This window comes from Pithys albifrons, chromosome 2, assembly GCF_047495875.1.
Source record: "Pithys albifrons albifrons isolate INPA30051 chromosome 2, PitAlb_v1, whole genome shotgun sequence".
NCBI classification, from domain to species: Eukaryota; Metazoa; Chordata; class Aves; order Passeriformes; family Thamnophilidae; genus Pithys; species Pithys albifrons.
The window spans coordinates 107,312,595-107,339,792 of NC_092459.1; the positions used below are offsets into that span (position 1 = coordinate 107,312,595).

At 40.5% G+C, this 27,198-nt stretch overlaps 1 protein-coding gene across 1 annotated transcript in view; it reads right to left on the reverse strand.

The window, feature by feature from the left end:
- The window catches only part of TTBK1 (tau tubulin kinase 1), a 116,981-nt gene that overhangs the window by 58,357 nt on the left and 31,426 nt on the right, over positions 1–27,198 (reverse strand). Inside the window, 6 exon segments of the mRNA XM_071581948.1 lie at positions 4,188–4,313; positions 5,021–5,113; positions 6,763–6,828; positions 20,318–20,422; positions 23,338–23,478; positions 24,859–24,932. Of these exon segments, the coding sequence (XP_071438049.1) occupies positions 4,188–4,313; positions 5,021–5,113; positions 6,763–6,828; positions 20,318–20,422; positions 23,338–23,478; positions 24,859–24,932 (605 nt within the window).

Below are 27,198 nucleotides of genomic sequence, written 5' to 3' on the forward strand. Positions count from 1 at the left end.
GCTTCCTCATTACCTTTCCCTAAAGATGTCCTTTTTGATATGCAGGAATGCAACTGCAGATGGTATTTAAGAGTATGTTTCACACAAATCTACACGGTAATACAAGGATATTTTCTGTTCACCCTCTAATGCTACTCTAATTATTCTTAGGATTTTTCTGACTGCTACTTTGGCAATGCTTTAACTAATACTGGCAAATGTCTTTTAGAAATTAATATCCACACCTCCTTGAAGATGCCTTGCAAGAACTTCACACATTTGTAGACAGATGCCCTTATAAAAGTCCTACCAGCTTTGGTTCATTAGATCATCCTCACCCTTATGTCCAGTAATCCCAGTCTTATCACAGCATCTGATTTTTTGTGATGGACATGTCAGTGTCAGGGACTGGTATCTTCTGAATCTGTTTAAAAACTGGTACTGCTTCTGCCACCTTCCATTCCTTTGATACTGAAGCAGTCTGAAGTAAGAAACCACATGCTAAAATTACAAGTTCAGCTGTCTTATTCTTAACATTCCCTTCATGCCATCAAGGACCCACTCAGTCAAAACAACTGTTGCTACTTTCTGCTATAAGTTATTCTGTAACTGTTGCATTTGACTTTGCAGGCCATTAGGGATTTGACAGCCTTTTACTGTATTCCATGTAGAGTCTTTATTCACGGGCCAAAGGATACTAGTGTCCTAATCTTCCATTTTTCCATGGACTTACTGAATCTTCTCAGCTTTCTCTGAAACCTTCATATGTTTGATGAAAGGTCAAAACTTGACGGAAGGATAAAAGTAGAGTTGAAAACTTCATAAAACAGTCCCAGGTCTGCAGGATTCTGTGTCTGGGAGTGAGAAAGAAGCTAAGTACCAATGTTCACAGTTATGACCAAGATGTAAGGGGTATTAAATCAGGCTGGCAGGCGGCAAGTTTAGCACAACAGAAGAAAGCAGTTCTTTTCACAGCAAAAACTTAAGCTGTGGTGCCTCCATGTCACATGGTGGATGCTAAAGGTTTACAAGAACACAGGAGACTGGATAAGTTAGAATCATAGAACGGTTTGTGTTGCAAGGGACCTTTAAAGGTCATCTAGTCCAAGCCCCCTGCCACAGGCAAGGACATCTTCAAGAAGACCAGGTTGCTGTCCAGCCTGACTTCAAATGTTTCCAGGAATGGGTCATCTACAACCTCTACCTGTTCCAGTGTTTCACTGTCCTCGAAGTGAAGAATTTCTTCTTCATATCTAGTTTAAATCTACCCTCTTTCAGTTTACAACCATTATTTCTTGTCTTATTTCAACAGGCTCTGCTAAAACGTCTGCCCCCATCTTTCTTACAGGCCCACTTTAGGTACTGAAAGGCCTAAATAAGGTCACCCTGGAGTCTTCTCTTCTCCAGGCTGAACAACTCCAACCCTCTCAGCCTATCCTCACATGACAGGTGCTTCATCCCTTTAAGTTGATGGAAGACAAGTTCACTGAGGGCTATGAAGTACAGAGATATTTGCGGTTTAGGCAAATTTGATCTTCAGGCTTTGAAAGCTTCCTGGGTAAATGTTACTGAATGCTCATTCTTTTACAATCTTCCCACAACCAACACTATTGGAGACATGATAAACATTTCCTTCAGCCTGGTGAAGCTGCCCTTTCATTGTAATTCAAAGTCATTGTCCTCACTTAGAGATTAACATGTATCTTAAATTGAAATATATTAGAGAGCTAAGGAGGGACATGGTGATCTGTAACTTCAAATTTTATTTACATATGTTTTATTCTGTTTCCTTATGTCTAATCTTGTCATTCCAATTTTTAAATGAATGATGACTTTATATATTAGTAAACATATTTTTCCAGATTCCTGGATTTCCCTTTGGGTCTGATACTGGTGACAAATTCAAATGCTCTCTGATATACTCTTCAATCTTTCACAGTAATACATCCAGATAAATCAACATAAAGGCATCTCTGGAACTGAGCTCTTTGGAGAATTTGCTGCCTGGAATTGACCTCCAAGTCAAGATAGAAGAATAACTTTAGGTGACAAGCTGCAGATGCCAGACTTTTGTGGGGAGTTTCCTTTTGGAGGCTTCTTGTCCAAGTTACACCTGCAGGAAACTGAAGGCAAAGATGCAATTTACAGCTTCAGTCAAATCCCCTACTGTGAAAGACCTGTTTGGGATTTGTACTGTCCTAGAACTGTCTGGAAGGACCTCCTTCCATTTCCATCTCAAAGATGGCTTTTCAGTACCATTAGGACACAATTATTTTAAGCTAGAATAGAATATAGGAGGATGTACGTTCAAAAGGAGATTTGGAAATCTGTAATCCAACCATCTGCTAAAACCAGAGCAAATGAAAAGACAGATCAGATTCTTCACCCAGTCAGTCTTTGGAAATCCCCAAGAATGGAAATTCCACTGCTTCTCCAGGTACCTGTTTCATATTTAAGAACTCACATTCTGATTCTTCTCCCCCTAGGTATAGTCAAAATTTCTCTTTCTGCTTCTATTCTCCCCACAACTGTCCTCGAGGCAGTAAAAGACAGCAACCAAATCACCTTTTTGACTTTTCTTCTCCAGGCCAAACAAATCCATCTCCCTCTGCATCTTCTTAGTCCACCATCATCCCTCTATAGCTCTCCATCTTAATGATGAATGTTCTTTTCTGCTGCACTATGCAGAAAGTATTTGCATTTGCTTGGGTCTTTTTTAATTTTTAAAAAATTTTCCTTGCTACGCCACAATACGCACATGGCTAAAAAATAAAGGCACTGTTGGAAAGAGTTTGCTGGAACACTCTCCTACCACTTTCTCACTCATTTGATGCACTATCAACAGGAGCAGGCTAAGATTTGCTAATAAAATGTTGTTTCCATCACTCTGTCTTTAATGTACAGAGAAAACCACTGTGATAATATCCTAGTTACGGTGGCCAGGACCAGTTTATCACTGTGTGTGTTTAACCAAAACAGTGTATTTCACACCCTCTATGTCATTTCTCATTAACTGTCAATAATGGACCATTTGCAGCAGCTGCCCAGGGCACACCTGATACCTCAGGCTACAAGTTGTGTGTTAGAGAACTCTGTGAGATGGGAAGCCCTCCTGTCTTCCCACTAATGACTCAGCCATGATAACTCCCCCCAGGGAAGCATTAACACCTTCACACCCAGCCTGAGGGTCATGTCTGCTAATGGGCCATCAAGGATTCCAGGAATATCCCATGACTCACAGAGTAAATCACCCATTGTGAAACTCCTCACCCTGGGGGAGGTACTGGGAATTCCCACCTGATCCTAAGCATATATAATCTTCAGATTTGGGGATTTCTGGTACCACTCGTCAGATGCAGAGGAGGATCAGAACCTCAACAGGACTGCGACTGCCACTCTTGACCAGACTCTGACCATCATCCTCACCAACAGGTTTTCCTTTCCTTTTACTTTGGACTCAGCAGGACCATGTGGCACTCAGCACAGGGGTTAATGAACATCATTCTGTTCATGCCCTGGGGTGCTAGGTTATACATCTGGGTTTTGTGGGTTAAAACCCATTTTTTCTCTGTATCATTGTATTTATTGTATTTTTTTTATTAAATTGTAACTCTAACTTCTAATCCCTTTTGAGTTGAGTTTATTTCTCCTGCTGGTTTAAACCAGCACAGATAAAAAAGTGTGATGCAGAATCAAGTTGCTCCAGTTCTGTTGTATTAGTTGAGCTACAGTAACTGATCGCATACATGCTGATAGCAAACACTGAATGGGAGAAAAAAAATACGTTAGATGAATATTGAAGAAAGAGGTAATAATGGCTAAGGCCCATAAAAGTCTGCAAGAAAACAAAAGAGTTGGTGTGCACGGTTGAACTGTTGGTATATGCTCTTTGTAGATCTTGGCAAGCTGTGCTAAAATTCTGTCACATTTGGAGAATCTCAAAATTTTTGTGTTTTAATGAAAGCCAGAAGTACTGTGTTATTTGGGTATTTTCTAGTGTGGAGGACAGGATTATTTTGGACAGGGTGGTGGAAGGAGATGAAAAAACTTTTGAGATTTTGGAGAACTGTACAGTCCAGCATTTTCCTCCTGGTCCTAAGAAAGGTATTCCTCAGCCAGATATGAACACATGCATGGAAACCTTAAAAAAATCCAAAGATCAATCCAGAATGCCATCCATCACACTGGTAGCAAAGAAAGACTCCCACCTGATAGTCTGGCTTGGTGAAGTAGTCTAGGCTTGCAATGTGATCCAGAAAAAGGTGGAACTCTGAAGGCATGTGTTTTAGCAGCATTCTGTGTTCATACTTTTCTTTTATCATGCCAACCTGCTCCTGAAAAAAAAAAGTCTCAGAGCCAAGAATCTCTTGTATTGCTTCACATTTATACAGACTTATTTCTCCTGGAATATCACCTAGTCTTATCATGCCTGGAACACAGCCTCTTCCTAGATCCAGCACAGTGTCTACACAATTCTCCTGTTTGCTGTCCCAGACACAAGAAGGTTGATCACTGCAGGCAGAGGTCAAAGGCGAATCCCAAGTTAGAAACACTCCTCAGAGTCCCTTAAGCAGAGCATTCTGCACAGGAAATCTACTTCTTGCCTGGGACTTTATTGTCTAGCAAAAAGTACTTCCAGGACATCATGAACAGCTAGCTTTAGTCCATCTAACTTTCCAATTTCAAATCCTGTATGGCTTGTTTGGCACCGCAAAGCATTATCTTCCTGCCTTTCTAAAGGCTCTTTTTATTTGTCAAAAGGACAGTCTAGTCTTTCCATTTTATTGTTTGCTTTGCAAGAACAAAGTATCACTTGATCAAATATGATTAACCACATGCATTAAAAAAATGACTAATTACTCCAAATAAGAGAAGCCCACCCTGTGCATCAGAAAAGCAGGTTAGTATCTTGCAGCAAGATCTGATGAAAAGAAGACTCTGGCTTTACTTCAGAAAAAAGCTCACTGAGTTGTAGGAGGAATAACAGAGTCATAATTAAATTGGAGCACCCTTTCTTAAGCACAGACATTGGGTTTCTTACCTTATCTTTGATCTTTCGCCATGGAAGCTGACCAACTGCAAACTCCACCAACATGTAAAAGAGGGACCACAGATCATCGTGTCTACCCATCTCCTGGAGAAAAGAGAGACTAAGACTGAGGAGCAAAGTTCCACGCTGCTCAGTAGCCCAAGTGTGGTCTCCAGATGAGCTACCTCATTTAAAAGGCAGGAAGAGAAGTCATACTTCCCATTCAATGACTAAAGAAGCTAAATTAAAGACTAAAGATACAAACCTAAGATTTTATTAAATTTGGCAGTATCAATACAGTCACCTGAATAACCTCATTTGTTTTCACTTTTGTGCCCATATACCAAAGGGACTTTTATCTATACTACAAAGCACAAGTTTTTCGTAGGACTGTCCCTCACTTAGTATGCCACAGGAGTGAAATATTAATTATGGGATGTGGAATAACCTAGATTAGGAAAAAAAATCCCAAAATTTGTGTAGGACATATTTTTAATTATTTTTAACTTAAATATAATTCAAACTCTTTTCACAAGACAGCATTTGCTCAAGGGCTTTTGCAAAACACTCACCATCATGCACCACAACAATTTACAGATTTGTAACACTTCCACATACCACTCTCCTCCTGGGCTAGTGAATGGGAAATTGAAACACAAGGATTAAGGCTGAAAATGTTCAAGCATATGAATTCATGTTTAGTGCTCAACATCCAATGTCTAGAACATGATTTCTCAGAATAGCTTTCATTATGCAGCAATTTTTGAGTCTAATTATACATTCAGCTGATACTAGCTACAGCTGACACTATTCAGCTCTTCCAAAAATTATACCTGAGGTTTCTCAGTGTCTCCAAGGAAACAGAGAGAACTCATGATGGCATTCAGTTGGCCTCTCTACATCACACTTTCCACCTTCTGCAGACAATAACTTCTTTCCCTAAAAGAACGTGACACTTCCTCATGTGTCTCAGATCATTCTACAGACTCATCCCAAGTAAGGCCAGAAACCTGAAGGTAATGCAGGAGGGCTGATAGTTTCCATCTGGCAAGCACTTAGCAGAACTTAGAATCATAGAATCATATAATATGCTGAGTTGGAAAGGCCCCCATAAGGACTGAGTCCAACTTCTGGCCTTGCACAGGACATTCCAAGAATCACCAGAGGCCTGAGAGCATTGTTCAGACTTACTGTTTACTGTCTGCAAAGAAACATTACTCAAACAGGACACAGGAGTGTTTTGAGAAGTTTGGATCACACTTCTTGAAGTGTTTAAAATTAAACAGGGCAGACACTATGTAAATAATGGTTCATTTCAAGGATAAATAACTTAGTGCTCACTAGGCAGCTCTTCACCTGGCAGCACAATGTTAATATTAAAAATCATAGGTGAAGAATGGATTTGGGGACCTGGCACTTGGTAATTCCTGCCAAGTTCTACTAGAAAGTAGCAGCAAGCAGCCTGGCACTTACCCAGATTTCCCCTTCAGTTTGGGGTTTTTTTGCCATTAAAAAATGTCTGATAATGTGATAATTATAATTATTAAGGGTGCCAGCTAGAGAGGATACAATAACTGAATCATAATTTTGATTTTACAGTCAACAGCCTTGACCACCTAATGGAAATCATCTGATATACTAATTTCTGTAGATAAGAAACCAGAACTCATGGCTCTTACTCCCTTGCTCCTGAAAACTGGTTTCTGAAGGGAAATAATCTCACTCTCAACTCGTTATAACCAAAAAACACTCACTCTGTTTTTGTGTGCATTCACAGAGGCATAGCGGACTGTTCCTCGAAAACCAGCAACATTGCGAGGCTGAAAGGAGATAAGAGAAAATCTGAGATAGAGCAGATGACTAAATCCCCTGTGCAGCTAACTCCTGAGAATTTCATGTCTATACTGTTATTTCATATAGACCCAAGAGATACCAAGTTCTTACTGCCTTCTTGTGCTCTACCAGTCAGCTAAGCAGACAGTAGTCAGTCTCCAATTCTGCGTTTCTAGAAAAGATTATTTTACAGAGAAGGCAAGGTGGTTACACAGATACGTTAGAACAGTATTAGTCTAGGCATAAAGATAAGAACCTTATCCAGGATCTTATTTTCCTTTTTAAACTCCAGGTCAAGGGAAAAACTAGTAAAAAAGTGCAAGTGCAAAACTGAGTCATGAATAATATGAGCTAAGCAAACCCTGAAGACAGCCTGGGATCAAGATGAGAAGAGGGATCGCCTACTCTGACACTGACACAAGGCAGATGACCATACACGTTTGTTGATAACTGCTTGTCAGTATCTGCTATATGACTTCAACAAATAAGAAACCTTTGACTTTCAGAGTTCTCACTTTCTTCCAGATTCTTGTCAGTATACCCTAGATGATGTCGTTTTATTTTCTCTTTCTCTGATACTTTCTCATGTCTTTGGGAAGTGAAGGCTCAATATAAGTGGCTGTGGAAAGGCAATCCTGGGACTATTCCTTCCACCTGAAGGCTTTCTCTGTTTTGGGGGCTGAGCAAGTCTTCCAGCTTTCTACTGCTGCCTTCACAAGAACATTACCCATGTGAGTTCACTTAATGTCATTTTTCTGAAAAATTTGCATCTAAATAATGACATCCACCAAATTCTTGCAGCTGAACTAAAAGCACCAGAGTTAATGAGAGTTAACAGAGTGCTCTCAGAATTCTTGTGGCAAAACCAGGTTGAGGGCCAGACTTCTTCCATCGTAAGGCTAAGCTTGGGCAAAGAACTAAACATACTCATAATGAAGATCCTATTCTAGCAGAAGACTGAGGACAATAATAACAAACCTAATTAACTTATCCCATGTAGGTCAGTTGATTCAGCTTTGTTCTTTCAGCTGTGCCTATGCTTTCAGAACTATGCCTAAAACTCTATACTTTGGTTCTAGAGTCCCCTTCTGCCACTTTAAATACATACAATTCAGTTGTTTCCTTTTTTGGGTACAGGGAAGTTGCTCTGAATTCCAATATTCTCAGAAAGAATAAAACTTAAAGTGTTTGTTAAGCAAGTTCACCAACATCATCATGCCATGAACATATACACCTGCATGGTATACAATACAGCTCTTAAGTTACAGCGACTCCAAGCAAAAAAAGCTGCAAATCTATCGTACAATTCCTTTATGCTAATCAAAGACTTCACAAGGAGAACCTCTATGCACATCCTATAATCTAATGCAGCATTTAATCTTGCAGTACACCAGGTTGAGCTATAATATATTTATTTAGCAGCAGGTAATAGAGATATTATATTGGTGATCCTCTACCTGGTTTCTCTCAAAGCATGTCATTTAGGATTGCACTGACATATGACTGCAAAACATTTTTCAGAATTCCAGTGAATTCACTGATGTGAGTTCCTGAAAAGCAGAATATGGGCCATTGGAATACATCTGTTGAATCAGCCATCATCATAAATTTTTCTCTACATACTCAAAAGCAAGAGGACATTCCTCTTTTCCATTATGAATGGAAGCTATGCTACTTCTTTTATGATATGCTTTGATACTTTTCATGAGACATGAGTGTATTGTGAACAATTCTAACATGTAACCATAATGTTTTCAGAACAAATATTATTCAATGGAATAATAAGTTCATGGAAGTTTGTCTTTCCTGTTCTTTCCTGACTTCAATGTCTTCAGCTATCAACTGTGTATGTACTGAACCAAATACCACGCACACTGGTTTCAGTATGGTTGGCAACGTCTCTGAAAATCATTTTAGATCAATACTTACTATTTTTGGCAGACAAGCTATCTTTGCAGTCTTTAATTAGATCTGTTCTGAAACCAGTGCTAGGTAGTTTCCAAATGTATTCCCCTCCTTTTTCAGAAGCAAATCAAAAGTCCAGCCATCTTTTAACTGCGCATCTATCCCACAGCCAACATGACTGGCTGCTCCTCAAGCCAGTCCTGGTGATGAACCTAAAGGACTCTCTAGTTCTCTTTCACGTGGTAGTTCAATGAAGGGTACTGCAACTGCGCAAGACTTGGCAATTGCTTTGACAAGACCTTTAGGGTCCTTTGAACAAAATAGGGAGATGCTAATAACTGTGTAACAGCACCTTTTTCCCCTAAAGGTTGCACCTCTTTTAACCATATTTGACTGCCCCGCCACTCATATGTCATGCCTTTTGACTGCGTCACTAATCATTGCAATCAAATATTTCCTAGGTTGTGGAGATACCTTGTTTTTCATCCAAACAAACAACTTGTGCCTGAGCATTTGTTGTAGCAACTGTTATTGACTTCTGTTCTGAATTCATCAACATTAATTTTCCAGATGATTTCTTTACTCAATTTCTTCCAGTTAATAAATTTTAACCCAGTACTGTATTGTCCAGCAAGGGAAAAGAGCCTGGATAAAACATCCTTGTCGTTCAGACCAGTCCACATTTGACACAGATTAGAAATTGCTACAGTTAGGAGGTTCAGACTATGGCATCCTATATAATCTAACTGATTTGAATCTCAAAAATTATGAATATATAATATGATAGCAATAGAATTTTCAACTGTATATGATTCATTTTTAACTTTTTACACATCAGTGTTACTATCAAAAATGTTATAAAGTATATCTCTCCTCATATTTATATTGTGTCTACCACAAAGCTAATATACTTTATTACATGGCGCTGTCAGGGAGATGTCAGAGATATGAAGTACATTACATTGTATTAGAAGCTTGATTTAAAATGAGTTTTAACTTGGGAGAATGTGTTAGATCACTACCACAGAGCAAAAACTATACTCCATGTTCTTTTTACAGTATTAGCAATGCAGACTACCTCATAGACAAAGACAGAACTAGGTAATAAAATCCTATATGAAGTGGATGCATTGTTGCAAACCGTGCTCTTTTACACCCATCAGCTTTTCATCATTCTCTAGGTCAAACACTCGTGATCATTCGTATTTCAAGTGCCAACAGTGTCTCCCTTATGAAGGAGAAGTCCACCTCCCTTATGAAGTCAGTTTTTCCTGTACACTCTCTTTATTTGAGGAGTGCTTTTATTTCCTCATTAATCTGAACCCTGGCTCCTTATACCATGCTCATTCATAGAGATTAAAATTTTTGCTTTTGCCTCACTGGTCCCTAGATGGATATTTTGAATGTCCCAGTTTCCAGCTTCCTTCCTAAAAACTTGTATTGGTATGCCAGAAGTTTCCTCCTGCTGTTTCTTAACACTGTGATTGGCACATGATCACTGGTTCCTTCACTACTTTCTGGAAGCCTATGCAAACACCTCATGAGATTCACCACCTTTGCCCCTGGCAAGCCTGCTGTCATCTAAAGATCATTAATCCACCTCTCCTGGAACCAGGAAAAGGATTTTCAGCAGTAAGAATATGAAAAGAATGTTAGCACAGATTGATGAGAAGGTGGTAATGGGAGAGAGGAAATGCCAGATCACAGAAAGCGTTTGGAGATATATCTTTGATTGAAATAACTGTTGGAAAGCTTGTGCTAAGCAGGAAAAGTGAAAGAAAGCTTTAATTGAAGTGAAAGAAAGCTTTAATTGAACTAAAAGGAAGTATCTTCTATGACTTCTAGGAATCTTCTGCTTTGTCAGTTAGACTCATGGGGGAGATGCAGGGATATGCATCTCCCCTTTTTCTGTTGGGGACAAAGTGTGCACTTCTTGTATATGTTTTGACTTCCTAATTTAAACAACAGCACTTTGTAGAATCATTAATGACAGTAACATATTTTATCCCAATGGGGAGTCAGAAATCAATAGAGGAAGCTGGACCCAGAAATGTAAGATGAGAGAACTACCCTTCCCTTGCCTTTGAAATGACAGAAGTGACAAAATCAGAGCCTCTGGTACCACCCAAATATCTGCCAGCCCCTCAGGCAGAATCCCAGTTGTTCTAAGCCTTTGCATCACATTTAGGTAGCTGTCATGGTCCTGCTGAGAAACAAACATATCATGAGGGAAAAAAGAAAATCAGGTGTAATTTGGACTTCCATATATAACAAAAGCACAAAGCAAAATGAAAACCCAGAAGCATGGTGATGGCTCACTCACAACTCATAGCAGAGATGGTTACGAGCAGCTGATGGGAAGCCAACGCATCAAACACAGCCTCAAAAGAAGAGCCCAAAAGAACTGTAAAACAGAGAGAAACCCAAAGAAACACATGAAAAAACCCAACAAAATGAGAAAAAAATTAAACAAATGAATTAAAAAACAATTCAATATTGGATCCCAACAGAAACCGGTGCCTTGTTTAGCTCTTGCCATCTCCCACCATCCTTCCCAGATCTGTCAGCCCATTCTGTATTTAGTTTCATTTAGACAAGAAGTATTGAGTGAGCCTGTGTGGTTTATGAGTGCTCACTAAGTGGTGAGGGGCATCCCTCTAGAGACAACCTTCCCCCTGCCTGCATATCACACCTAATAGAATCAAAACAAAGGTGAGAGCAGAAACGCATACAGCTTTACCACAGGTCAGTTGTATGGTTCTAACATGATTTTCCTTCCTAGAATTAGCTGATGTATATGCCTCCCTTCGTTGCCCAAACAAACAAGCAAGGGGATTTGCTCTTTTTCATCTCTTGCCCTTTTCGTCCAGAGCAAGTTCTAATATTAGTGCATGGGTTTCTAAAAATGAACAGCAACAACCCCTTGCCTATTTGAATTGTCACAGGTTCTCATTCAAGATATTAGTTTTTGTCTGCAACCATCACCTTGCTTTCACACCATCCATCTCCATACAATCCTTGGCCTGTCAACTTTACAGGCTTCATAGCTGCCAACTTCAGGCATGTTCCTCTTCCCTGATGACTTCTGCAGTGCTCCACCTAGAAATAGCAAGATCCCTGTTGTCTGTGGGGGGATGTAGAAAGGGGGTTTTTGAGAGAGAGCAGGATGAACGTCACAGATGCTTTTAGGTCATGTGAGATATCACTCTATCTGTGAATGGCACAGTATGGAAATCTGAGGGCCATCCTGATCAGAAGGAAGAGCTAAAATTATCATATATAATATAACCTTAAAACTCAGTTCAGTGAACTGAGGAAAGACCTCGGCTGAGAGATACTTATTTCAACAGAAATCAACTAATCAAAAGCAATCCATACAACAGAGTTTCTTATTTGGGTCTTACTACTCCTCTTTACTAAAAATGTGCAAATTCTAAGAATTCCATAAATTTTACAAGAAATTTAGTTTTGAGAAAGTTATTTAAATCTCCTACTACTCCTTCCAAAGCAAAAGACCCTAAGGAGATGAGTTAAAATGCCATAGTTCCTACTTTACTTTAGGAGAGTTCAAATTTTCCAAGGGATGTTAACATCCTTAAAGATGAAGACAACTTTGTCTTTCTAAATAGCATGCATCAACCTCCTCATTATGCAATTCCTGAACCTGAATTTGTGCTAAAGATGAGAATGCCTTTCTCACATTAGAAATAGGGCTAAGAATAAGCTTTTGTGTTTTCAATCAAAAGCTTTTTCAACCCTGAGATTAGCTCAGTTGGTTAAAACTTGGTCGTAATAATGCCAAGGTCATGGGTTCAATCCCATGTATGGGCCATTGAGTTTAGAGTTGGACTCGATGGTCCTTGTGGGTCCCTTCCAACTCAGAATAGTCTGTGATTCTTATTTCAGTTGTAATCCTATTATTCAGTTATCATGATTTTTAACAAGAGAATTTTGGCCTGAGAACTGTGCTTCTTTCTTACATGCAAGGTCCCATAACGGAAGAAGTAGCACAGAATATCTCCATGGAAAGCATGGGGACTGCTAAGTAAGAAAGATAAGTTTTTCATGTGCTGTAACAGAACAGAGGAACTGCTGAAATGAAAACATTTTAGAGAGCATTGTAGAGTGTTAGTCATATTTCCTTTGGGATTTACAGTTCATAATGCTTTCCTGGAGTCAGATGGAGATGATAGTCCTTTTCTATCAAAAGGAAGAAGACAGTTGTGGCAATCACTGAGATGCAGACAGGCTTAAGTTCAAATCTCCCCACTGACTGAACAGACACAAACCCAATACCTCTCTCCCTGCAGAGTACACCCTCATCCCTAAACCACAGGATGCTTTGAGATGGAAGTTTAAGAACATACAGGTTGATAAGGATATCTTCTGCCCTGAATAAATGAATAATTATTACCAAGAGAGGAAGAAAGTGTATGACCTGGCAGCAACTGCACTTATCTGATGGAGAGGAGACTTGATCTGCAATCCAACTCAACATTCACTTGCCCGGGGAGCAAAGCCCCTGTTCTCTCACCACCAGACATAGTAATAGTTTTATATCCTCCTTCTGTTCTCCAGTGGGAAGAATAATCAGAGCTTCATGTGGAATGGCATCAAACAGAAGGAACGACACATTCAGATGAAATGTAACCCCCACCCAGCTTGGCAGTAAAAGCACTCAGAATTGGAAAATGGGATCTGAGTCCCTTGTAGGCATCTATAGGATTGAGTTGTCCTTCCTTTCCCTTCACCTCTTTAGCACAAGAGCTCTAACTAGACAGGTGCTACACAAACTAAAACCAGCAATCTCAGGTAGATGATCTTAGGTCATCCTCACTGAACCAGGGCTTCCAGGAGAGGAAGGCAGAGAAGCAGCTAGTTGCAACAAGACACAAGATTCACTGTTTGCTAAAAGATTTTCAAATCAATCAGCTAGTCTGCTTTTCACACACCTAATTTCAACTGCACTTGTTTTCTGTAGCTGTGATGTTTTAAACCAGAACAAGTCTCCCTTTTCAAGTCCAAATTTGCTACTCCAACAATGAAAGTAAGGGTAACCTTAACATAATTTTCATTCCCAGAGACTGCATTTATATATTAAATGTGTAATATTTTTTGAGACTGAAATCCATTTGTTTACTTTTTCATCTATGTGTGAATGAATGTGACTATGTTGTGCTTTCAATCTTTCCTGTGACCATCTTTATACAATACAAAGTTTGAGACAAAAAATTATATCCCCTCCTAAGCTAATATAGTACTACAGCTCTATAAATCTGTTGTGTAATGCAAAACATTCATCCCCTACATAATACTACTGATTTACATACATTTCAAGTACAAAGTTAGTATAAAACTACTGAGCTTCTATTTTTGAATATTTGTCATATTAGGATGTAGAAGTTGCTATTCTTTACCTTATTTTGCAGCTCATTTTCCAGTCAGGGGAAAACTACTTAGTAGAAAAACATACCATCATCTCCTCTTCTAATACCTTGCTCACTGCAGCAAAGTTTATTTTTAGCACTACGCACAGACATTTGGAAAATAAATACCCTTTTCTCAATTAGGCAACACATCTCTGCAGCCTCCCTCATGCTCTTCTAAACAGGCTATGCACTTTCCTGCCTAGAACATCTCTCTGCCCACTGACTCACAGAGCCACCCTCACACAGGTAGTTGCTTCAGCAAGGCACTGAAAACTACTGCAGTGCAGTCTGATCCACGAGGAGATCTAGATCTAATCTGCTGCAGCTGACTAAGCTAAAATAAAATGCTTGCTGAGCAGAACATTCCAGTGCCAGATCCTGCAATGGGAGAGAGACTTCAGGAAAAAAATAGGCTGTCCTCTATTATCAAATAATTAAGGTGCTAAAGCCCTGAACACTTTCAATTAATATTTGTGAAGCCACAGGAAAAATGTTTCTGAAGGCCATGTGTCACAGACAGCGGAAAGGTATAATGCTTTTTGTACTGCACATTAGTGACAGAACTAGCAGGCCCATGCCAAGACCAGTAACAATCAAGAAGTTGTCCAGAACCTGACCTACATTAGCACAGAAGACCTCCATGACTCAGAACACCTCCATTATATAAACATACATTGTTCATCATCTGCATAACAATGTTCATGTTTATTTCCCCCCTCAAGTTCAAATTTACTTCTCAGCCTTAGTGCTCCGTATCAAAGACATTCTGCTAGTCCAGCTCTCTGCTATGAAAATTAATGCAAGATGAAAAACTTGTGTCCTTTCTATGGAAGATAATTACACAAATTTAAAAAAAACCCACAGTTTTTCAATTCATTCCTCAGTTGCTTCGTTCTGCTGTCCTACGATATGCATCAACACTGACTGCTTATACTGCTTCACAGCAAAGGCAGGTCATATGACTAGGATGTCAGAATTAATAAGAGTGCTCATGTCTCTATCTGAAGCAGGGCAAAAGATTGCATCTAGGGAAAATAACAGTTAAGTCCCTCAAAAAGATCTCTGTATCCTGTGATACCAAATTTGTTACGGAAGGTCTTGGGATTCTCTACAAAATGGACTTTATGGGCAGGGTGGAGTAAGGGAATAGGAAGAAAACAGGAAGAGAAATCTCGACGTGTATCTCAGAAGAGATGTATCCGTAAGCACTTATTAAGTATTACTTTACAGACTTTTATAAAATTCCTTTTATTCATCTTCTTGTGCATGTTATAAATACAATCTTTTCAATCCCTCTTCACACGAGTTTGTCGTTACTGTTTTCTGAATACTGTTCAGATCTGCAATACCTTCTTTGAAACCAGATGGGTGGTATACACATCATTGACTGTTATCTCATCTAGATTTGTATAAAGGCATTAAAAGAGGTTCTGTAGTTTTCATCATCCTATTCCATATGGACCATAACAATTGCATCACTGGCCCTATTTGTCTCTGGTAATTTGCTTCCAGTCCTAAAGAAGACATTTCTGGGTATCTTTCAGGTAGGATACATGTAGTTGGGCAGATGCATTCTGTTTAATACGGCATGTGAAACACTAATTTTTAAAAGGTATCAGTATCTGAGGGGAGGGTGTCGAGAGGATGGAGCAAGGCTCTTCTTGGTGGTGCCAAGCAACAGACCAAGAGGCAATGGGCAGAAATTGATGCACCTGAAGTTCCAGCTGAACATGAAGAAGAGATTCCTTACTGTGCAGGTGACCAAGCACTGGAACAGACTGCTCAGAGAGGTTGTGGAGTCCCCGTCACTGGAGATACTCAAGACCCGTCTGGATGCAATCCTGTACTCTAGGATGACCCTATTTGAGCAGGGAAGTCCGAGCAGATGACCCACTGTGGTCTCTTCCAACTTTACCTGTTCTGTGAATCTGTGAATCTCTCCAGCATTAGGTCGCTCACCCAAAGTTTGGAAGTCTCAGGTTCAAAATCTTCCTCTCCTACCAGAGTTTCCACATTCTCACTTGACAGCAGAATACCACAAACACCATGTATTTTAGCCACAGGAAGAATGGGAGCAAGAATATTGGAATCTCTATCATTGAAACTTTACAAGCTGCACACAAAATTAAGACATATTTCCTAGAAAAGGGATCTCAGGAGACTTACAGCCCTGGAGATGGCCCTGTTTACTGTGACTGAGTAATTTTTCCGTTGCCTTCAGTCAGAAAATACACAAGTCTTGAGCACCAAAAGATGTTACTAAGCTTAATGGACCAGGAATACTGTGTGAATTTATACCCAACAGTGCTCCCGCAAAAAATGGAAAATTCCACATCAAACACGCCCTCAGATGATAGGTCTTAATCAGAATTTGCCACCTTCTGAACAGGAGAGAGAAGGGCTTGGAGGGCAGGGGAGGAGTAGGAAAGAAATCAGCATCTCCTCTGGCAGTTTTGGCAAGCTGCTGTCTTTTCTTTCCTTGGAAGTGTTTGAAAACAAAATCCAATGGAAAGGTTAAGGGGTTTTTTGCATTAGCAGTCTGTCCCATTTTTCGTAATTGCCAGAGTCCTCCTTGCTAGCCAGCATGTTGACTCTGAACCAAATGCCAGAAATGCTGATGGCAGTCAAAGCAATGGCCTTTAGCCAGGCCCTAAGCCATTCCCAGCACACAATGGACACCAAAAGGCTACATGACTGATGCACATCTGCTCTGGGTGTCCAAAGGAGTAACTACCAAAACCAGACTTGTACAACCCACACCAAAATATCAAGTAAGGAGACTACTGAGAACAGCTGAGCTTCCCCAATTGCTAACAGAGGGAAAAAATGTTGCTGATGCTTCCTTACATACCTTCTGGCCCCAACCATCTTCTGTCTTTATAGAGCAGTGTAAGTTTCTACAGACTTATCCAGGAGACTTTGCAACATCTGGCACTGGGCAAGTGGTAGAGGCTGAGACTGTTCTCATGAAAGAAAATCTATGCAACAATAGTTTTTCTCCAAGGAGTAGCATTTGTGCTAATATTAGCATCTCTCATAAGGTAGATCAGTTTTGTTTTTGTAGAAGCACGGGATAAATTCAAATTCAGAATATATTTAGATTTAATTATGTCAAGTGGCCCACAACTTCACAAATGCTGAGCAACCAAGTTGAACTGTCAAGTAGCTATCCTCTGTACAAACATACACATCAATATCACTGTAGTGCACAGTGATACAATAGCACAATAGTACTCGTCAGAAGCCCAGCAGAATAACAGCCCTATAGGTAAAAGCTACTGTGATAGCCCTTAAAATAATGCCTGGGAAGATAGGGTGGTAACAGCTGAGGATGGAGAAACTAATGCTCAGGGAAGATTATGCAGAGTAGAACGCTTTAATCAGTCTCTAGAAAATCAGATAGAGACCTTTCTAGTGACAGACTGTGCTATTTGACTACTAAACAGCTTTTTGCCTTTACATTAAAAAAAGAATTAATACTGTTTGGCATCAGTTAATTTCACCTAAAATAAATACAGAAAATCAGTGCCAGCACAGATCTCTAGAGGATTTAGTTCCACAGAATCACTGTGGAAAAATTGCAAGGCAAGATGTAAGTAAGTTCAAAAACCCCAAAACAACAAATCCACAGCATCCTAAAGCCTGGCTCATGATCTGTATTACTAGAAAATTATTCAGGTCTGAAAAGGTGGTAAAATTGAGGCTATGAATTTCAGGGGTTATGAAAACAGCTAACACTTTTTATGGTAGTATTCATAAAGTATGACAGTGCTCCTGAAACTGTAGGAAACTTCACAGAACCACTTGAGCAGAAAATGTCTGTTAATAATTAAATATGAAAGAAGCAAAATTCAGACAGGCTTCCAGAAAAAAGCTAGCCCCTTCCCTCAGCTATCTTGTGTATTGTACCTCAAAACCAAATCACAGAAATAATAGGCTCAGGTTGATCATATTAGAAATCTGGAAATTGTATTCTTCATGGATAAAGGAACAGAAAGAGAATGGAGAAAGAAGAATCTACCTTAATGGACTGAAACAATCTCTTTCATAAAATAATTACTATAAACTCTTATTAAAAAACCCAACAAACAAACCCCACCAAAAAAATTTATTTCACTTGCCTTCATACCACCCTTCACCTCAATCTCCTTCCTAATCCTCAGTGCATTACTTGGGCAGCAATCACACTATACTTTTCCAGACAAATGTTAGTCTGATTAGCAGGACTCAACAGTGCTATCAGGTGGCAGGGACACAAAAGGACTGAACAGCCTGATGACTACTGTGTAATGCTAAATGGCATTGAAATGAGTACTTTTGTGTTTTTTATTGTATCATTTCTGTCAAAAAGACTCATCTCCTGAAATGGGGCATGGGAGAATAGGTACATTTGATATGAGACCTTCTCCCTACGATCCTCATATATCCCAAACAAACTGAGACATTTTACCACTTTCAGCAAAGCATACCCCCACCACTCTGAGACTGCATGTATATTTTCAGGAAAAGATTATATGTCATTCATCCTTCTATGAGACCCATCTGTGACAAACAATCAACCACTAGATTGACCAGAATTAAGAACAACCTTCTCAAAGTTCTGAATTCTGACAAAGCCCCTGCTCACCCACACCAACCCAAGCATGACACAACTTGCGAGACACAGCTAAAGAATCTTTTGCCCTGGAAAATACCAAAGCTGGATGTAAAGCCGTTTCCAAAAACCAGGTCTGGGAGGACAATAAAAGTGAAGTAATTTGAAATTAGGGAGAGAAAGGAAAAAATAGAGGATTCAAAAGAAGATACATCTGGAAAAATTAGTTACTTTAATTGTAAAGAAAGAACAGTGTTTGCACAATGAGGTTTGAAATACACACATAAATCACAGCAATTTCACTTAACCAATGAAGAAATTTTGCAGAAGACCAAATGCCAGTTTTAATCCATAATGGGCTTGAATTCTGACTGCAGAAAAAGGAAAGGAGTGGGGCTGCATTTTGTAAAGGACAATATGGAGAATGGTTATCTCCAAATTAAACAGCATTGACACAGAAGACCAGTAGTACATAATGTGTATCTTTTTAAGAATAAGATGCAGGCACAGCCTTTGGACCTCCTCTCATCTACAGATAAAAAGAAAACACTTGCAATGTTCAACTGAAAAGGCTTATTTAAAAAGTAAAAAAATAGAAGAAAAATCCCCCAGCTATGTTTATCTACTAAAGACACAAAATCTGCTCACTGACCTTTGCTTTCTTCCCACTCCTCAACCATACCCTGCACTATAGAGCCTCTGTATTAAGCTCACACATTGTCAACATTTTCCAAAACAACAATTATCTTGCAGATGAAAAAGGTGTGCAGATCAAAAGGTATAAGCCTAGGATGATAAACAGAGAGACTGTTTGAGTCCTCTCTGCTTGCACTGTGTTCTGAAATAAATCTAGGAATTCTCTGACACATACCTAGACCATCTTGAAGCTTTACATATTCTTATGAGTGACACCAGATAACACAGTGCTGATAAAAGGACTAAAGATAACACCCATATTACATGGCACAAGTTATGCTCCCTGCCCTTACCTCCACTCCAGGCAGGCACACTGTAATACTCCTGGCTAGGAAATCTGGACAGAGGCAATATATACAAAAACAAAACCAGGCAATGGTGAGAAGAGGTTGCAATTCACAGTAAGCTCAGGCTCAGAGATCAGATCAGCCACTAATTCTAGCACTTTTTTAATAAATAGTTTTAAGAATACACCAACCTGTTTCCCTAGATCGCAGAGAACTGAACTAGACCAGTTCCCTGTGGCTATGTGAGTCACATGGCCAGCATAGGGCTCACCCTCTTTGTTAGTCCATATTTTACTCAGTAAGTATTGAAAGCCTGTAAAAAACCTGATTAACCTAGAGGAAATAAAATAAAAAAATAAAAGCCGCATCCCTCTTAAGATAAAAGCAAGCATCCCTTCTTAGATACCCAACTCAGCTGAAGTCACCTGCTGCTTCTCACCTTCTGGAAAACACAGTCCAATATAATGACCAAACATAACAACTACAAAACAAATAGAACTACAAAACCTCTCCATGCTTAATCAGTTGCAGAAATGAAAAGTAAAATTCATTGAAATTTACTTACAGGCCGAACTTCACCAGTGGTGTTGGTATACTGACGGGCTAGACCAAAGTCTAACATGTAGCACTTTCTGTATGTTGAAGGTAAGCGGCCCATGGCAAAATTGGACTAGGCAAAGAAGAAAAGAAAAAATTTAAATTAATACTAGCAACTTGGGTAAGAGTGGCCATTTGTTAACAAAACTTTGTCGTATAGCTCCACATGCCTCTGATGGAAACAAGTCGAAGAGATTAAATTTAAGATGCATCTTAAACATCATGATTAGAGAATCACTCCTCTGTTAAGAAGTTCACTTTGCAAATAGGACACTATGGAGTCTCAACTAAAATTCACATTAGCTTTGCTAAATTTCAGCTGCTCTAAGAAAGAACTACATTTAACACTACTAGCTCTGCAGTGAGAGCTCCAACTCTTGCATAACAAGCTGGAGTTACTGTAGACAAATGCTTCTGTTCATGGTTCAGCTGCTAGCATGCATTATTCTGCCCTAACTCCCAGCATCTCTACCCACTGTCTTGCATTGCCTAAATCTATCTGAATATTCAGGCATCTAAAAACCACTGGGTTTGCTACTCAGTAAATAAACCAATAACAAGCAAATGGAGCAGCTCCTGTTTTTAACTTTCACCTTAAACTTCTATCCTGTACCATAATGGATCGCTGCTATAGGATTTGTGACAAATCACATCAGTGACTGATTTTCAGCTGAATCTGATCACCAAAAAGCAGCTGATTTTAAAAGGAGCAAATGAGGCTGCTGGAAGGAAGGTAGTCTTGTGTATGGTGTAGCAACAACTGTTGACGTCAAGCAGTGAAAAACTGTAGGAAAAAGACTCGCTTCTATGGTGACACTTGGAACGACTGTGCTTGACTTAGGCAAATGACCAACACTGTGTGTTTCTGACACTGGAAACTGTGCTCCAAGTTTTTTGCAATTGTTCAGAAAGGATTAAGAGGATGATTTAACTACTTCAAATGCATAAAATAGCATTTATTGAAGTGATGGGTCACAGAACTCCTTTTACAGTAATAATCAGGTGGGCTCCAAGTGACTGTTCAGAACTAGATCGCTTCATCATGGGATCTTGACTGTTACAAGTATGACTGACAACTACCAAGCCACCATGGAGCAGCCTCTGCTGATGAAAGCTAGTTTGCTATGCACTTAAAGGAAGCACAATGCTATATTACTGTTCTGTACTTATGTACTGTTCTGTACTTATGTACTTATGTACTGCCATACAACAGGTGAAAACTGGCAAGGCAGCTGGGGTTGATGGAATTCCACCTGAAATCTGGAAGCATGGAGGTCAAGCACTCCATGCCAAATTCCATGAGCTTGTTGTGCGTTGCTGGGAACAAGGAGAACTACCATCAGATCTCCGTGACGCAATCATCATCACCCTGTACAAGAAGAAAGGAGAAAAATCAGACTGTTCAGATTACCGAGGTATTACTTTGCTCTCCATTGCTGGTAAAATCCTTGCAAGAATACTTCTGAACAGATTAGTACCCACTATTGCAGAAGAACTTCTACCTGAAAGCCAGTGTGGTTTCAGAGCCAATAGGAGCACCACAGACATGGTATTTGTTCTCAGACAACTGCAAGAGAAGTGTAGGGAGCAGAACAAAGGTCTCTATGTAACCTTTGTTGACCTCACCAAAGCTTTCGACACTGTGAGCAGAAAAGGCCTGTGGTAGATCTTGGAACGTTTAGGATGTCCCACGAAGTTCCTCAAAATGATCATCCTGCTACATGAGGATCAGCGTGGACAAGTCAGATATGGCCATGCACTCTCTGAGCCCTTTCCAATAACCAGTGGTGTGAAACAAGGTTGCGTTCTTGCACCAACTCTATTCACAATCTTCTTCAGCACGATGCTCCAAAGAGCCACAGCAGACCTCAATGAAGAAAATGGCATCTACATCCGATATTGTACTGATGGAAGCCTCTTCAATCTAAGGCGACTGAAGGCCCACACCAAGACCCTGAATCACCTTGTCTGTGAGCTGCTTTTTGCTGATGATGCCGCCCTCGTTGCTCACACAGAAGCAGCTCTGCAGCACTTAACATCCTGCTTTGCAGAGACTGCTGAGGTTTTTGGGCTGGAAGTCAGCCTGAAGAAGATGGAAGTTCTCTACCAACCTGCACCTCAAGAAGTCTTCCATCATCCTCACATCACCATATGCAATTCAGAGCTTAAGTCAGTCCAGCAGTTCACCTATCTGGGAAGTATCATTTCCTCAGACGGTAAGATCGACAGAGATTGACAACAGACTAGCAAAGGCATACAGAGCCTTTGGAAAAACTCCATAAAAGAGTCTGCTCCAATAAACACCTGAAGAAAAGTACAAAGATCAGTGTCTACAGAGCCATTGTTCTGTCTACTCTCTTATGTGGGTCTGAATCCTGGGTCATCTATCGCCACCACCTGCGGCTTCTCGAACGCTTCCATCAGCGCTGCCTCCGTTCAATCCTAAACATCCACTGGTCTGATTACGTGACCAATGTGTCTGTTCTTGAACAGGCAGGGGTCACCAGTATGGAGGCCATGCTGATGAGAACACCTCAGTCTTGGCCATATTGACTGCCATCAGTGGTCCACTCTGGCCTCCAAACGGGATTCATGGAGACACACCATTCATGACGCTGCTGCTTCCTTTGAGAATGCATGCAGAGTCAGTCTCGAGGAAAAAAGACAACTCAGAAAGAATCATTCCTCACCGATATCAACTAAAGAGACGTTCCGCTGTGCCTTTTGTGACCGGACCTGCCTATCCCGTATCGGCCTTTTTAGCCACCAGCACGCTTGCAGCAAGCGTGGGTAGTGCCCTTCCCAAATCTTCGTTCGCGAAGCCTAGCCATGATGACTTATGGTAAACAGTCAACATGTCGAACAATGAGAGTGTGCAAGGAGACCTAAATGCATCTGCTTAGATCTGCCCATATTCAGACTGTCTTTACTGACTCAAGCAGAACAGACAGACACACAAGCAAAAGGAAAACTTCCAGAACAACATACAGGCTTGATGTCACGATGCAGGAATCCCACAGAGTGAATGGCTTCTATTGATTCTAGAATCTGTTTGCCTAATCGCAGCGTTGTGCTCAGTGTGAAAGTCCCTCGAGGCTGACTCCTTCTGAGATCTGCAAGATTTCTGCCCTGAAACAATCAACAAAACACTTAAACCATCACATGAAAGCATAGCATTTCACAGCTGTGAGTACTAACATGCAAACCCCAAAAAGCAGACATGCTACTCAGTCAGGTGCTCACCTTGCATCTGCTTTATTTCCTTTATAAGATCTTCTAGTACTTCATTTTATCTTTTAGGCAATGTATTTGCTGATAAGTAGATACCAGACCTTTATCTGGGGAAGTCTGCTGAAGTACAGGTAGGTATCTAAGTATTTACCCATATTGACTTCATATCAACAGTGTTCAAGCAGAAGTAAACACACAGCAGAAGCTGAGCTACTGCTGAGCTTGGGAAAGATGGAGGAGGCAGAGATCATGGTTTTTCATAGAGAAACTGTGCTCCTTGTGTGACACCAGTGGATCTCACCGCACTCTGACCTCTGATTACAAGACACATATTTTGAATGCTGCATCACAGAGCTCAGCAGGAAATATTTCAAACAGCTGCCACTGCTGCACAATAATCTGGGTTGCTCCTGTGAGCGTTCTGAATAGAGTAATTTCTCCAGAAAATTGTCAGAAAGCCATCTCAAATAGAAAAGCAGAGCTATGAAATATTTTAGTGCATCTTGACAACTGGAGCCATCACAACAGATGTCCCACCAACACTACTCCTTTTCATTGTCTCCCATTCCATCCTTTTTCTGCATACAACAGTCTTTAGACCAGTGCTCGGCCTTACTCTCTGTATCGGGAATTCATAGTGTTGACATTTTGGTCTGTGTTTTCGCTCATGCCACCTGTGAAAGATTTATTCTTTTCCTGACAAGTACTAAGCAACAAAAGCTGATAGAGTGAAGGCTTCATCCTTGAAGACAGAGTTTGCATAAGCTAATATTATTTGTGTCTCTCCTATTGGTTGACAGCCTTTAGAGGACAGCTGAAGGAGGGAGCAAGGAGGAAGAAAGAGGGCAGGGCCTGAGACCTCTACCTAGGCGGTGCTGGCCACACCTCCCTAGATAGACGTCACCAGCAGGCTCTATACTATAAAGGTGAGAGGACTCATACTCTGGGTGTGTTTTTTTTCTCAAAAAAGACAGCAGGGACACCTGCTGTCCTGAGTGTCCTGAGTTGGTAAGAGAACCTACATGAGTAATCCTTGCATAAGCAAGGAATATTTACAAGCAGGGCTCCTGTTTTTCCTCCTCTCTCTCCCTTTTCTTTGGGTTCCTGCTAGTCACCTTTGTGAAGAAAGACACTAAGTTTTTCTGAACTCTTAATGGTGCTCAGCCTCACTTTTTCCAGCAACTGTGGAACCCACCTGTCTACACTCTCCCACTGCAAATCCTTCCCTGTGATGCCATCTCTATGGGACAGAAGGGAGAGGCGAAGAACAGAACTCACCTGAAGCTGCATGACCACATAATTAAATTTTTCATTTCTTCCACAACCAATAAATCTGCAAACATGATCCTTCCCTGAAAAGAAACAGAAACATACAAAATGGAACATAAGACAACAACTCCGTGATTGTGATTTTTAAAAAAATGGTTTCTGATCCAGGTCTGCTAACCATAAATTGGTATCCACATAAGGCATTTTGCAAACAGACTAATTATGTTTCTACTACCCGGTCTCATAGCTCAGTAGAATACTGACATTCAACAAGAAAGCTGCCTGTGAAATGGCCATGGGTGGAAATTAGTATCAGGGTTCCTTGAATCCTCAAACTGACACACTGAGTGAGAGTGTGACAAACTGCAGTTTATACAACTACCATCTGCATGCTACACCATCACAGCTACCATCATCTCTGAACTAAAGCATGAGTAACACACATGATCACATGGTTTCACAGATTCACTGGCAGCAGAGCTCAACTCATTTTAGTAAAGTTTATTCAATACATGCTGTTGTTTTGACCACCACTACACTTGCCTATTAGCACTGCTTACCCTGAAACAGCTAATATAATGCTACTTCAGCATGGACAAACCCTGATTTTAATAGTCAAGAGGTATACGGAAAAGAAAGATGCCTATGGAAAAATTCCACTAAAACATTAAACAACAGACGGAAATAAATATAAGCAGCTCTGTGTCAAGTTCTGGCATGGTGCTAGAAGTACAAACTACACCTATTCAAATAAAATCAAACTAAATCAGCCACCCCACAATACTCAACTAGTCCTCAGGGAGGGAGTGGATGCCATGGTTTCAGACTCTGACCTGTAGTTGATTTGTGATGGTTTGCTCTCTGGATTTTCAGAAGGGGAAGCATGAGACATGTGTTCCCCTAATAGGAGACTACTTATAACAGTGTAAGGTTGATGCACACCACAACAGTGAACTCTTGGTTCCTGATGGGGTTTCTGTGCAGGCAAGTGGGTGAGAATCACTGCGTAGCTTTGTCCTATGTGTCTTTGTAGCACTTCAGCAATGGTGATTTTAGTTAGTTTTTAAACCAAAGCTTATTGTTTGATACTTCCCAGTTTTGAATAAAAAAAGGGAAAACAAGAACACATACAGTTATCAGTAACTGCACTGCCTATAAACACCCTCAGGACCCTGCTATTGCTATCATTGCAACATACATCTGGGGAATCAGAAACTGGTGGGGACAGCAGGACATGATAGAATAGGGATGTGGAGGGCAGCAGGAGACAAAGAAGTAGCTTTCTCACTAGAGAACCAGAGCTTTGATCAGAGCAGGAGATAGAGCTGTAGAATATGCAGCTCCATTCTAGGACTCTTGATAAGAGCATCAAAATTCTGCCCTCCGGAGCCCAGCAGCATCACACAGCAGAACACCCACACTCTCTCTCCTACCACAAGGAGGTAACAGAACTGCTGGCAACTCTAACTGAAGAGACAGGGACTCTGGCTCCTCTTAATCCCCTTGGAAGAATAGGCTTAAAACAAACAAACCTATCCTAGTATTCCTACGTCTGGTTACATGAACGGGAAGGTTATATTTCTGTAGAGCCTTCATGTCTCTGGCATGGACATTATCTAGTTACAGGACTGAATGTGCGAGACCACGCTGAAACCATCATGGAATGTCACAAATCACCATATTTCAGGAAAAGATATTCAGAAATTAGGCAAGTACCTTCTTCAGTATATGCCAAGGCAGCCTGCACACTCTTCCCTGATCCTTGTTTCTCACATAACAAGCCCATGGCCTGTGTGTGCCCATGGGTACTGGGTGCCACTGTTTTCCTACTATTGGCAACTTCATTGTGAATGTTGATTTTGACATACAGGTTTTTGGTTTTCTCAGGGAACTCCTTGAGACAGTGTGTGGATATACATGTCCTTGCCTGAGCATTAACAACAGGGGACCTCCTCCAAGACTCAACTGTCCTACACATCTTCCTGCCATGGGTTCCAATACAGATGGCTATGCTGCTTGCTGACGTTAAGAGACCCTCAAATCCAGATTAGTGGCTACAAAGTCAACATATCTGAATAACCTCAGAAAGAACCAGTTATGTTACTTTAAGAGCTCAGGCTACTTCTGTGCTTCAACAAACTGACCATCTACACAGGTCTCAGATAGGACGGGCAGGCCAGTGCAAGCCCACACCCATCCCAGACGTGATTCACAGATTTGCACAGACCAGTCTGGCTTACTTACAGACATAGTGAGTCCCCCTTGGCTTTTTTTGCCTTTCAGAGCACCAGGAGATGGATATTAGGCAACAGCCAAAACAATGCCTGTTTCTAGTGACAATGCGAGCTA